General features: G+C 32.2%; 1 protein-coding gene across 2 annotated transcripts in view; it reads left to right on the forward strand.

The window, feature by feature from the left end:
• Nucleotides 1-13881, forward strand: part of LOC148313534 (tyrosine-protein kinase transmembrane receptor Ror-like) — a 33370-nt gene extending 19489 nt beyond the window's left edge. Inside the window, exons 3-10 of one of the 2 annotated variants that reach the window (XM_088261923.1) lie at nucleotides 1695-1844; nucleotides 2149-2301; nucleotides 8444-8541; nucleotides 8754-8921; nucleotides 10816-11011; nucleotides 11758-11919; nucleotides 12827-12975; nucleotides 13050-13881. In XM_088261923.1, the coding sequence (XP_088118049.1) occupies nucleotides 1695-1844; nucleotides 2149-2301; nucleotides 8444-8541; nucleotides 8754-8921; nucleotides 10816-11011; nucleotides 11758-11919; nucleotides 12827-12975; nucleotides 13050-13751 (1778 nt within the window). In that variant the 3' untranslated portion in view covers nucleotides 13752-13881. The remainder of the gene's footprint in view (nucleotides 1-1694; nucleotides 1845-2148; nucleotides 2302-8443; nucleotides 8542-8753; nucleotides 8922-10815; nucleotides 11012-11757; nucleotides 11920-12826; nucleotides 12976-13049) is intronic. The other variant, XM_088261931.1, reaches the window with a different exon arrangement.
• Nucleotides 13882-14190: the final 309 nt, after the last annotated feature.

Here is a 14190-nt window from a genome sequence, read left to right on the forward strand (position 1 = left end):
ATTAAGCTGAAAATTATCCCAAACCACTGACATATTTTTTTTATTAGTTTCATGGTTTGATTTAAATTTCTTATTAACTATGTACACAACCAAAAATTATTTTTGTTAAGTAAATTTGAAGAATTAAACTGAGAGTTGAATGGTTTTAAATAAAAGAACATAATCACAGCATTTTGATTGTGTCCAAATATTCTAATGTGTGTAAAAATAAAATTCTGGGATCGAATCTTGCAAACAAATAAAAGGGTCTCTTCTAAAGCAAAGCTTCCTCAATCCAACATGGATAGCTGTTGTGAACTCATATGTACTGTGTCATGAGAATGATCAATATATTCAAATCTTGGATAAAATTGTGAATGTTGCACGTGTGTAAACTGATCACTTGACCAGCCAACGACTGGTCAGAAGCCCTGTAAATACCAAGACTTCCGCATTCTTCTTCATCTATGTTGAGATGACAAAATTAAAAAGAAAATATAACTCGGGGAGTAAATAAGTATTTAGTTAAGATTCAATAGACCGCTCTCTATAATTTTAGATATATTTCCGTAATATATGTATGGAGATAAAGCTATACTTAACTTAATTTATGTAGCTGAAATTAATGCCGTGCTAATTTCCAACGTCCTATAAATCACCCAGAGGAGGAGGGAGAAATAGGTTTAATACTTTAAAGGAAACTACAATAAATCGACACCCCAGACAACCAATTATAAGCCTGTGCCAGATTGTCACAGTGACGCCATTGAGACGAAACAAGGGGTGGAAATTCTGTAATTTTCGAGAAAGTACATAAATTTTTATTTTTTGTTTGTTTTTGTTACAATTTCTTAGCTAGTTTATCTTTCAATTACATGTGTATTAATGAATATTTTATCTTCTTAATCTAATATTATTACTTCTTCCTGTACTTAGTTATTAGCATTTTCTTTTAAATTCTATAATTACGCCAAAAAATTAAGCATTTTTTATTAAATTCGCCGAGCCATTAATTCATTTAACATTCTTTCCGTCAAATTATCATACATTTTAATGCTCTTCACAATAATCAATTTTGTGTATTTAATTACCAATTAAATATAAACCGTTCTGTTATTTTTTTTAAATAAATGGGAATCAAACTTCAGTTTCTCAAGCGTTTTTTACTTAACTACGCCTAGATATATTTTAAAAGGTTATTTTATATTAACAAGGTTGACTAATTTTATAATTAACAAAAAATACGACTTGTACCAAAATAAAGTTTGTCATAATGATTACTTGTAATTAAGGTTCTAGAATTATTTTCAGTTGTGAAAAAAAAGTTTTCTTCATTTATTATTTCTTATTGTTAGGATTGTGAGATTTTTTTATTTCATCCTTTTTAATTTTTCGTTCAAGTCCTTTTTAAAAAAAAGATTATTCATGAAAAAAACAATGATAAACATTCCAAAATTATCCTAATATTACTCTGCTTCAATTATGATTTTATTATATTTACCCAGGAATTCATTCCTCGAACTAAAAAACATGTGTACAATAGTGTCAGGACACATCTGGGAATATGAGTATTGTGCAATAAGGTACTAACTAGATACAAAAAAAATTGTATGATACTCCCATGGTTATCCTTTTTTTAAATTTGTATTTTTGTTTTTGAAAAAAAAATCCTCTCTAAAACGTGATAACTAATTAATAATTTCATGTTTCTCTAGGTGCGGGAGCAATGCCAGGAGAATGTCGGCCCGGAATCTGTGGGGAAGAAGCAGCGTGTAAGAATATGTTTAACTCTACGTTCATATGCCTCTGCCCTTACGACTCCTCGCCTCCAACACCGGAACTAAAATGTCCCAACAGATTGACAGGTAAGGAAGACTAGTTATGAATATTTAAGTTTTGAAAATATCTTATTTTTTTATTTAAAATTCGGTGTGAAAAGAAACAAAAAAATAAGGAAAAAATGTTTTGGGGAGAGGTGATAATCAAATTATTATTCAGTGCAGTACTCTTACCGGAGTACCCCATTATAGTTTTATATTATTATATTATACTATAATACTATAGTTAAATAGTACCCGATTTAATTTAGAGCTTCTGCACTGATGGGCATGGGAAACAATGGAATATACTTGGAACATTTATAAACATAAATTATTTTAATAAATTTAGTCGGAGTTGGTCTTCAGGCAGGGGAATGCGTCCCGGGTATATGTGGGGAGGAAGCCGCCTGTAAACGCTTCCCTAATTCCACCCACATGTGTCTCTGCCCCCACGACTCCTCCCCGCCCACCGCAGATCTCAAGTGTCCTAATAGATTTACAGGTAAATAATTCTAAATAATATATTTTTTTAAATGGTTTTAAAAAATAAATAAAATGGTTTATATGGTTAAAACAAAGAATCTTTTATCATTTTTATTGTTTTTATTCAATATCATTTTTATCACTTAGTCTTAATAGTTATAAGATGCATTTGAATTTTGGAGGCAATTTTTTGAAGGAAAAAGTACATCTCATGATCCGTAGAATACGGTATATACTACGTATGCATCTAAAAAAAAGAAAATATATTATATAACTCATCATAATTATGTAATAATTAAAATGTACTATCCTTTAAAAGTAGATAACTCTTTTTATTATTTTTTTAATATCATAAAAGCTTTATTTTAAATCTTATTAGCGAATTTCTTTTCTGATTCATATAAAGAACATTAGTTTTGGATGTTATAATATTAATCTTTTATTAGCAAATACATTACATCTTTTTTATGCGGATACATTATACGAATACATTTTTTTGTTTTCAAACCATATTTATGTTCTGTTTTATCGTTACATTTTCTTATCGTTTTTTCATCCACTTGTATTTCATTTGGTTTAATTTGTAACATTACCTATAGTCGACTATGCGTCATATATTTACTACTTCTTTTTTGTATACCTTTCGCTTAGAGTTGTATAACACAATCGTGCCGTTGAGTTATAAACAAATGAATTATTTATACACGAACTCACGGAGACAAACAATATTCAAAGTAAACATCTTAATTCCATATAGCTTACATCATAACGTTAATTATTAAAGTGACTTTACGAGAGACGGGTTCAGAGGCTATCCGTCGTTTCCGGCCTGGCAAGTTTCTGTTTTCCCAACGTCTAAATATCTAAATAATGTAGATTAGGAAATGGCCGCATTGAATTTTACGAACGAGAACGAGTCGCCAAATAAAATTTCGTATTTTGGGAATCTGCGTCAGTTTGAGATTTATTTTATAATATAACCAAAATGTAACCAGCCTCTCATAGGTACCTAGGATAGATCAAAATACTGTGCAGTTTTTCACCCCTTATTATGAATATACATTTAACTTTCTCAGATTTTCACTCTTGCAAAAGAAATCTTTTTACTTACAACATTTTGAAAATGGTATTTTCTGGTGTTTCTCGTGTGTGTGATTATAATCCAGGATTCGGACCTCACATACTAATATGAGAGTTTCTGCTTAGTAAAAAGCTTCTTTACATCTCACCAATAGATGTCAATAGTGAAGTTCTAGTGATTCAAGAACAAAGTTTCTAAATTGGTTCATATATATAGAACTTCCAAGAATTTGAGTAGTGTGGTTATCAATAATGGGTAGAATTGGTGAATGTTACACGTGTGTAATTAAACCAGCCTATGACGGTCGTCAGCCCCGTAAATACCCAGACTTCCATGTTCTTCTTCATCTTTGATGAGATGTCAAAAAATAAGAAATCTTTTTACGTTTATATATTTATATTTCTAATCGCGCGCGAATTGACTTAGCTAATTGACTTAAACTTTTAGTTTAATTAATGGTAGAACAGTGTAAGCTAACAAATCTATCTTTACTGATAGTATTCCTATTGGATAATCAATTTTGTTTACATTCGTATATGAGCAAACAAACATTCCTTATCTACGTTTCAGGCTTTTGGAACGAATAATCGATAATTGTACATTTGCCAAAATCATGGTGATTATCTGTTCATCAACAAGAGATAAAACTTCAGCCATATGTTAGTTCCAATCAATAAAAAAATGTGTTATAAATGGTATTCATTATATTTTTACATAACATCACAGTTCATTTTCCAAAGAGAAGCAACTCGATTTGCTGACTTTACGATGACATGTTTTACAGACCCATTTATTGTTGAAAGGAGGGATGAAATTAATTTTAATTTAAATTGCTTTTGAGAACTTTATAATTTATATCTCAATAATTAATTAGTCTATACACAAGCGCTGTAAAGCCGGTATATCAAGATAAGTCTCTTATAAATTCGTCCATAAATACAAAAACGAAAAGGAGGTTTCCATGTCAAACATCCCTTCAATTACTGAAAATTCATGATTAGGTATATGACATATATTTTTTAAATTTAACAGAATTCAATTTTAGACACTTTAGACACCTATCATTTTCTTTGAACTAAAATAGCCGTTCACTCGCAACAAAGTGTATGTCTATATATCACGTACATTGATATTGTAGATTCTATTTATGATATACCACCGTAAAAAGTATGATTTTGAAATGCAAACGTAATAACATTTTAAAAATGAAAATATTTTATGTAATGTCATTTTTCCTTTGGATTTGCATATATCATACCATAACTATTTATAGGATTTACATCATACAGGAGAAAGTGACCAAGTGCATTTTTTTTACAAAAGGTGATCTTCGAATATTTGATATATCATACTAAGCCATTTAAGTCACTTTTGCCAAGCAAAAGTGACTTAAATGACCCTCCTGAACATTTTACGTTTTGGTAGTTGGTATTTTTCTCCTGTACGACTACGATATCGTACATATTGTAATATGTATTCAGTTATACTACCCATGTACTAGAGTGTGTAAGATGTAAACCTCTAATTTATTCAAGTCTCCTGAAATTTTTTTTTGGATTTAGTTCCAATAACCCCAAATTCGGATGACATTGGTGAAGTAATCGTACTTCTCGTACCAGACTCAGATTAGTTTATTTTAAAAAAAAATGTGACCTACACGGATTGACTTCGAAACCGTATATACATACTTCTCAAAGACATTGAAAACGTAAATTAACTGTCAAAATCAGTAGATATTTCACTGCTGTAGATATGTTAATATTATATTCCAGTGATATGTTTTTTTTTCTGCGTTCATAAAATAATAAAGTCACAACTACGAGTAGGCATACTCAATATACGCTGGCATTAAAAAACATTCCATGCGACTGGTTTGAAGATGAAAGCGATAAAATGAATATTTGCTGAAATTTTGACCAGCCAAAATTTCATTCACCACCTCTCCAACTGCAAAAAATTGCGATAATCGGAGTAAAGGTGTTTTGAGAGATTTTAGTTCAATGGCGGCGACGGCCTCTTCAACAACAGCGAAATTTGTGTTATTTTCATTTCAATGTGGTATTGTATTTTCACTCACATAACAAGGGAGTGTTTTCAATAATTATTCGCTAGGAGTAGTTTTTCGGGTTTTCAACGCATGAATAAGTATTTTCCCGATTTGTGATAAGTGTCCTTTTCCATATTTCTGAAACTCCTTTTACTCATTACCATATTTTTAATTCTTCGATCTGAGAACATTTCATTTCACTTTATGATAACTCAAATGATTCTGCGCAACTAATATTGGTGTGTTGGAAGAAATCTGTCTAGTATGTAATAGACTGTCTAGTATGTATAGAGTTTCCATATTTAAAAAAATGTTTTGAATTAAAAATACATAACATCAAGGTCTAGATGTTCATTTTTATACCAACAAATATAACTTCCAATGTGTTTGTAACCTTACCATATATTTTTTACATTATTATTATTTACATTCATATTTTCATATATTTTTTAGTGTAACTGATATTTCATGGTTCTACGATTCTTTTAATAATGCTATCATTCTATTAGTTTTTAGTTTTTGTGGGCGTAACTGTATAGTATAACCAAGATCTAACCGTTTAAAAAATATACCTACCTATAAAGTCCATAAATAGAACCTTTAATCACACAAAAGACAAGTGCTTCTATCTAAAATAAAAATAAAATCTATGTTAAGTAATTTTGTGTTTCTGTTTTATTAAAAAAAATCTATATAAGTAAGCTTTGAAACAATATACACACAATGATTACTTAGAAAAAATTCTACATATACTATGAAAATATACTTAAAATTCATTTTCTGGATAAATATTAAGATAATCGAAAGATGTAATACTTTTTGACATGTTATATTTATTCTTTATAAAAGGTACCTACTGTTGTTTTTTATAACTTAATCCAACTTTATTTTTCTACTGCTAATTGTGTTCCAGTTACTCAACAATAATATGGCATGAACGGCATCACTTCACGCTAGAATCTAGATCTAGAGGTTATTAGTTCGAGCCATATCTAATATTATTTTACTCTTTTATTACAGTTTACCAGCATTATTTTTAAATTCTTTAGTTGTCAAAGCCACCAACTATTAGTAAAATATTTGATAAAATGTTATATAGCTAGAAGTTAGTTATATATTAATTTATCACATTAATATATGTTATGATATATTTATACAAAATAGGTGACAATATATCTGCAATAGCTCCTTTTAGAGCGTTGTTTTATTCCCAATGACGAGTACTAGCCTTTAGAGGGGGAGGGGGAGGGTAATGTCGAAGTCATTAAAAAAATCTAGGATATCCGAAAAGGGCATCTGAAAATAAATATTCCTTTCCTACCGTTGACAAATTCCATTTTACAACAACCTATTTTTCACGTCGACATGAATTAGCGGATATCCGTAAAACTTTCCACAAGGATGCCAACGAGGCTGCAGTCCTGCAGGCTGCAAGTCCAGTACTGGGACTGTGTGGTTCGCCACGTATTTCTCGTGTACATATTATGTACGTAAATATTTTTGTACTTCCATATTTTCTACCTCACGAATTTGTAGGAAAGTAAGGTTCTGACATAAATTTATCGTTTTATCACTAATCAATGCTTTGATAATAGTATAAAATTCCTTTTTAGCTATTTATCTATTTTTTTCTATTTTTAATTAATATTAGATGAAAAATTATACCATACGAACGGTGATATAGCAACGTTTGACAATAGGCGGTATGTTTGCTGGAGACGCCTGTTTTTCGTGTTAAAATTAATCGACCGGAGTTTTACTTTATAGGAGTTCTTTGGAGTGTTTTGACAGTAAGAAATATCTTAGTTAATGTAACTCTCCCTTGCGTATACGGTATCCTCACATAACCATTGCGAAATGTTACGCAAGGTAGGTACGTGTGTTTACTGAATATAAACATCTGTTACCCTTAGAGTGGCAACTATTTAATTTCGAAATATGTATAATAAAGTTGTAGTGGAAATAGGAGTAGGGATTTTCGAAGTCGTAATAAATGAATATTTAAAATAGTAACGGAATGTTAACAATACTAACGTATTGATAACATTCCTCGAGGGTATCAAGATTTACTGACTATATTATTATTTTTGTTATTATTATGATTTATTATTATTAATATCACAGAAGATTCTTCACAACAAATCTTAGAAATTTTAGTTGTAAATTTTAATACAACGGTTGTTGACATTTTAAACATAATTAAATTTAAGGGCCTCCGTAACTAAACACATATCAGCACTCTCACTTTACGTAAGCATTTATACACAGGGTTAGCTGAGGGTAAAAATTAAAGCTAAAGATACGCCAATATTGGTTGTTGGTGGAGGGAAAACAGGTCTTTAATTAAAAAGGTAAGTCAAGAGTGGTTGGTTACGGGAGTAATAAATACCATACATATTTAAGGGAGTAAAAATATGTATGGTATATATTTATTCGATACACAGTTTTCTTCCTTAAGGCTACCGTAGAGCGGATATACTAAATAGAACCACCGTGTGACCGTAATATACGTGCATTTACGTGCCTTTTTATTTGAAAATCCCCACCCAGAAGTAGATCTAAAATCCTTAAAAACGGGTATATTGTGTGTAAATCAAATCCAGGTATGAAAAAAGTAATATTATTTTAGAAACACTTCCCTAACATTACTACTGGGAAAAATGTGAAATTCATTTATGATTACGTTATTTTCTATAATTTGTCATGTATTTTTTATTATTGCATTATTTTCTATAATTTGCCATATATTCTGGGAAATACTGTGCAAGCGCCGTTGCGTTGTTGAGTAGACGCTCGACAGCTAAACTGGCGTCGCGGGCTCGATTCCCGCCAATCGTAAAATTTATTGATTGCAGATTTTTTAAAAATTAGTAAATGATTATGAAAATACTACTTTGATTTATATTGTACGCGGTTGAATTTCATTCGAAACAAAAAAAAATATTTCAGGAGAGGACGAATTTGGTATGATAAAAGGTGAAGTTTAAAAATCTCGAGTAATGGACCAAAATTTTAATCATAAATTTTTTTCAGTTCCTTTGACGCCGCGCCCCATACACAACATTATTCCTCCAAGTGGAAGTAATAGTACCGTTACTACATCGCCTAACATAAGCACCTCTACGGAAATGGTAAATATCGCTTATTAATATACATTTATCAAATATTTACAATTTCCATATTTCACCATTTAAACATCTTGACAGTTGGGCTCCACAAAAACGCCTATGAACGTATAACTACTGCATTCAGTCTACTTTCTAAAGAAAAATAAGTAATGAGTGTTTGTAATTTATATCCTAATTTTTATTTTTAATGATTTTTTTTTAATCTTATGATACAGGCAGAAAAATCGAATAGGCCTGATCGTTATCCTGAAATGGCCATAATGTCAGGAGCAGTATTGACAGCCATCTTCCTGATCATGGTTCTTGCTGGAATATGTTGGTGGAAGAGGAAATCTCTCGCTAGCATGATGTGTAAAGATAATACTCCAAAAAAGGCTGAGGGTGTAAGTATATATAACTTGCAAATACATAACAATAAATAGTTTCGTTTACTTACCATACTGCGCAAATCTGTCATCCCCTATTAGAAAAAAATATAAATCTCTTAATATTTTTTCTTTAATTGAATGTAACGTATATGAAAATAAAACTTTTTAAAAAGTATTTTTAACAGTTCTACCTAACACATAACGAATAAAAACATTTAAACGATATTTTTTCTTGCATATACATCGCTCATCATACTAAAAGTTTTATGTTGTATTTAGGGATAACAAATATTCTTACAAAATACATTGTACGATCGTGAGGTAAAATACCTGAAAAATAAATATTTGTTCATTTGAAATAAGTAGTTAGTCAAGTGACTAGTTTACTTATTTTATTATTATTCACCCGAAATTATTGCGTTTTTGTAAGACATTCGTAATAAATCTTGACAATCTTACAAAAAAAAATACCGAAATAAAAATAAAATCCACAATTATTTAATTATACAAATGCAACTTCTGCTATTAATTTTTAAATTTTCATTATTTATTAGTTAAAATAAAATAGATTTAAAAATTAAAAGCGTATATATCTTGCTGGTATTGTCATCACATTTTTCTTCTGACCTTAATCGGCACATAGGTGCAGTGCAGGGCACTTCATTTGGTTGATGCAGTATCAACATGTTCGTTAAGTAATATAAAGACAAGATCATCAATCCCACGCTTCAGTCCATGGTTTATTAAACTTAAAAATAAAATAAAGCATTTTATGATTATTTTGACCTCCCCGGAAATCGAACCCGGGATGTACACGGTAGCCAAACGCGCTTACCATCACACATTAATCACTTGTAAATAATTCTACGGTGACTAGTGAATGCGAGCAGTTGCGTGCCATTTAATGGGATATATTTTACGTATACGTTAAAATTCCATACAAATTAACCTTTACTTCATTATAAAATATGACCATAATCATTAACCTTTTGCCATTTTTGGTACGAACCTGAGGTACACACACATATGCATAATACAGGATTAAATGAATACAATACAAACCACCTATTCAAAAATGTATTGTAATGTATAACGTGAAGTGGTTAAAAAATCATGGGAAGATGCTTCCATCTTCCTTCCATCTTCCACCTTCCTTCGAAGGCGAAGAGTAGGCAGAAGAATGTCATGGCTCTTCTAGAGGAACGGAAGGTCTGCTGAAGACAGTCAACAGTCCGGCTTCTCCTGAGGAGTTTTACGTGGTTTTCTCACAGTAATGAGCCAGTGCTCAGAATTTCCTGATCAACCCACACTGGATTATCCCTCCTGTTCCCAATACAGATTAAAATAAAAACATATTTTATCACAACATTTTGATTGTCTCCAAATACTTTATTTATTATCTCCGATTATAGGAGTTATTTTTCATATTATTTTTTGACATCTCATCAAAGATGATGAAGAATATGGAAGTCTGGGCATTTACGGGGCTGACGACCGTCATAGGCTGGTTTAAGTGATCACTTTATGTGAGCAGAAACTCTCATATTAGTATGTGTCCGAATCCTGGATTATAATCACATACATGAGAAACGCCATAAAATATCATTTTCATTTTTATTATTTTATCTTATAATTTGACCAAGTAATTTATTTGCAACATTTTGAGTGTGTCCAAATACTTAAATCTGGATTATCTTCGATTATAGGAGTTATTTTTCATATATTTTTTTTCAATTTATTTTTTAGAGTTAAAAGAAACAAAAATCCACTAAATGATCTATAAACCTTGTACATAATAAGCAAGGTAAATAATAAATTCAACTCCCATCTAAAAAAAGTCATCGCTCGGATGTAATCGTGACTATAATGTTCGTTATAAATTCAAAAGTAGATTTATAATATAGCGTAGGTACCTTTGACTCTTTTACAGCCCCTAACTGCGGAGCCACTATTAGCGGAGCGCTACATCAGCAACCCCCAGTACAGCAACAGCGGGGGCTACGGGGGCGCCTCCGCGCGGGGACCCTCGGTGCCCCTGCTGCAGTGGGACGCTCTCAGCTTCGTGGAGGAGATCGGAGAAGGATGCTTCGGAAAAGTTTACCGAGGTACGCCACTGATGACGATCATCTGAATCTTCCTGTGTATCGAGCGTGGTTACGCATCTACCCATCTACCCAAGAATCTGTCACGCAGAAACTAATCTACTCTTTTTCATATGATTAAGGACCAATTTAACACTACGTTCATTGGATATAGTACCTTATACATCTGAGTATGGATAGGGCTCATTAAAAAAAGTACTTTCTACATACTTTTCTTCAAGTTTGTTCATTCTGTCGGAGGGTTGAAACATTCAATGTCATGGGAATTTCTCGTTATAATTTTCTGAAAATGAAATATGGTTAGAACGTTCATACGTATAGATACGTTTGTTTTGGATATAATTACATTGACAGAGTATTTCAGAGGCGCAAGAGAAACGAAATTTTACTCTGTGATTAATAAGAAATTATTCATTTTGATTTTATCTTATTGACAAGGATAAGAAAATGTTTCATTCATTAATACAGCTACTTAGACTTTTATTATAATATTCTATTCGAGATTGCAATATTTATTTTCCTTATAAAAAGTTTTGAAATTCTGAAATTATCTCGAGATTATAAAATCACTTTGCTACACAAAATTAATAATTACAAATAAGTACATAATGTAACTAAATAAAACATAGAAAAGTGGCGCGCACGCCTTCGATTTGCTCTATAGAAATCTATTGGAACATAGACCATTTACTTTTAGTGAACAACTGAAAAATGTTTTAATGGTATTATTTCATTTGATTAATTTTCAGGCGAGTTCAAAGTTGACAATAATGTCGCGCAGACAGTAGCCATCAAGGTCCTCAAGGATAGCGCGAGTCGCACTGCTGAAGATGACTTCAACCGGGAGGTCAACATCATGAGCGCTTTCCGACACGTCAACATCCTCACTCTCATGGGAGTCGTCCAAAGAGGTAACGTTACAGGGTTCTTTTTGACACCCTCGATAATTGATGCTGTTGTTGAAGTGAATATTATTTCATATTAGGCACATGAAATATCCTATTTCAAACATTAATTTACGTATCCAGCAAAACATAAAATTCAGTGATATAGTAGTATAATCAGTAGTATAATCCGATATGTTTAACAGAAACCGGGGTCTTTACCCTACTGTTTTTATTAACTAAGCTGTAGTCCATTGGTTAGTGTCGCGGAGTCTAAGAGATTTATTGAGAGTTTCTAAGTTATAAGTTTTCTAAGAGCTTACGCTACCGTAACTTGATTTGTATCTAATAACGGCCTACACAATAAAAACATTTGTGAATAGAATAAAAATACAATAATCAATATTTAAAAAAAGAGCTTTCTTTCCTCTATTTATTTGTACTGAGCTTTCTTAAGAAAGCTCAATACAAATTAATAGAGGGAAGAAAAAATACTAGGGTAAACCCTAGTATTTTTTTCTGATCTTTATTTACCCTTCTCATTTCTACTGAGCTTCATTTTAACCATACCCATTTTTACTGAGCTTTCTTTACCCTACTAATTTCTACTGAGGTTTCTTTACGCTAGTCATTTTTACTGAAGTTTCTTTAACCCAATGGTAATTAATAAATTCCTACTAAGCTTTCTTAACTCTACTAATTTTTACTGAACTTTCTTTGGTGAGCTCTCCAAAATCTGTTTTCATTTTATTAATAATAATATTAATTTTTATTCTCGTACTTCGAGGTAGCCAGTACATTTTTTTAACTTTCGTATAAGAATTTGTGGCAGAAAGTACGTATGTGTAAAATCCAGGTGGAAAATATTTTTCATTATACTTATTATATTATTCGAACTCATAACAAATGTACTAAATAAATTACTTTTCATTAGATAATGGACACACACCGTGGATGGTATTTGAGTTTATGCCGTTCGGAGATTTGGCAGGAGTATTGAGAAGTAATTCACGCGCGATGAGACAGACTATTCCTGGTCTACCGCAGTTGGATCGCAAATGTCTTCTATCAATTGCACTTCAGGTAAATGAATTACTTTTTCATAAAAAATAAATTTCGAATGTTTTAACGCTTTATCTAATTAATTTTTTTTAAAGATTGCCAACGGTATGAAGTACTTGGCCTCCCAGCGCTTCGTGCACAGAGACCTGGCATGCAGGAACTGTCTGGTAGGTGAGGGACTCACCGTGAAGATAGCCGATTTCGGCATGAGCAGAGACGTGTACACGTGCGACTACTACAAGATGGGTGGCAACCGGCCGATGCCCATTCGGTGGATGTCCCCCGAGAGTATAGTGTACGCGCGCTTCACGCTGGAGTCGGACGTGTGGTCCTACGGGGTCGTGCTCTGGGAGATCTACAGCCTGGGGAAACAGCCGTTCTACGGACACAACAACGACGGAGCCAGCAAGCTCATCCTGCAGGGGATCATGCTCATCCCGCCCGAAGACTGCCCCATGTTCGTGTGCGAGCTCATGAAGACTTGCTGGCGGACTGACCCGAAGGACAGGATCAAGTTCAAGGAGATCCTCGAGAAGCTGAACGCGGTGCAGGAGAGCGGTAGCTGGGAGGGCTCCGGCGGCCAGGAGCCGGACTGGAGCAGGTCGCTGGTGCGCGCGGGCAAGTGGAGCGCGGAGTCCGAGGAGTCGCGGCGAATGCCGCGCCCCCCCGGCGCGCTGCCCGTGCCCCCGCCCTGCCCGCCCTCTCCGCCGGCTGTAACCCCCACGGACCCGGAGGGGTACCTTCTGCCGGCCCTCCCCTCGCTCATTTCGGAGTATATCACAGCCCTACCGGATTGACTATAATAAAGGCGTATTGAATCCGGAAAATGAAAACATATATCTAGACTATTTTAATGCCTTCTCAGTTTTTAAATACATGTTAAATTGAAAGCTTTTATTACGAAGCTGAGATATTATTACGAGTAAGTAAAAAAATTCTATATATATATATATATATATATATATATATATATATATATATATATATATATATATATATATATATATATATATATATATATATATATATATATAAATATATATATATATATATATTTATATATATATTATATATATATATATATATATATATATATATATATATATATATATATATATATATATATATATATATATATATATATATATATATATATATATATATATATATATATATATACAATTTCTTTAAAGAAAAATTGCATAAATAGGTACGGTACAGGTGTTTTTATGATTT

Source organism: Brachycentrus maculatus, unplaced genomic scaffold, assembly GCF_059751285.1.
Source record: "Brachycentrus maculatus isolate JH-2025_06_01 unplaced genomic scaffold, ASM5975128v1 h1tg000010l, whole genome shotgun sequence".
Taxonomy (NCBI): domain Eukaryota; kingdom Metazoa; phylum Arthropoda; class Insecta; order Trichoptera; family Brachycentridae; genus Brachycentrus; species Brachycentrus maculatus.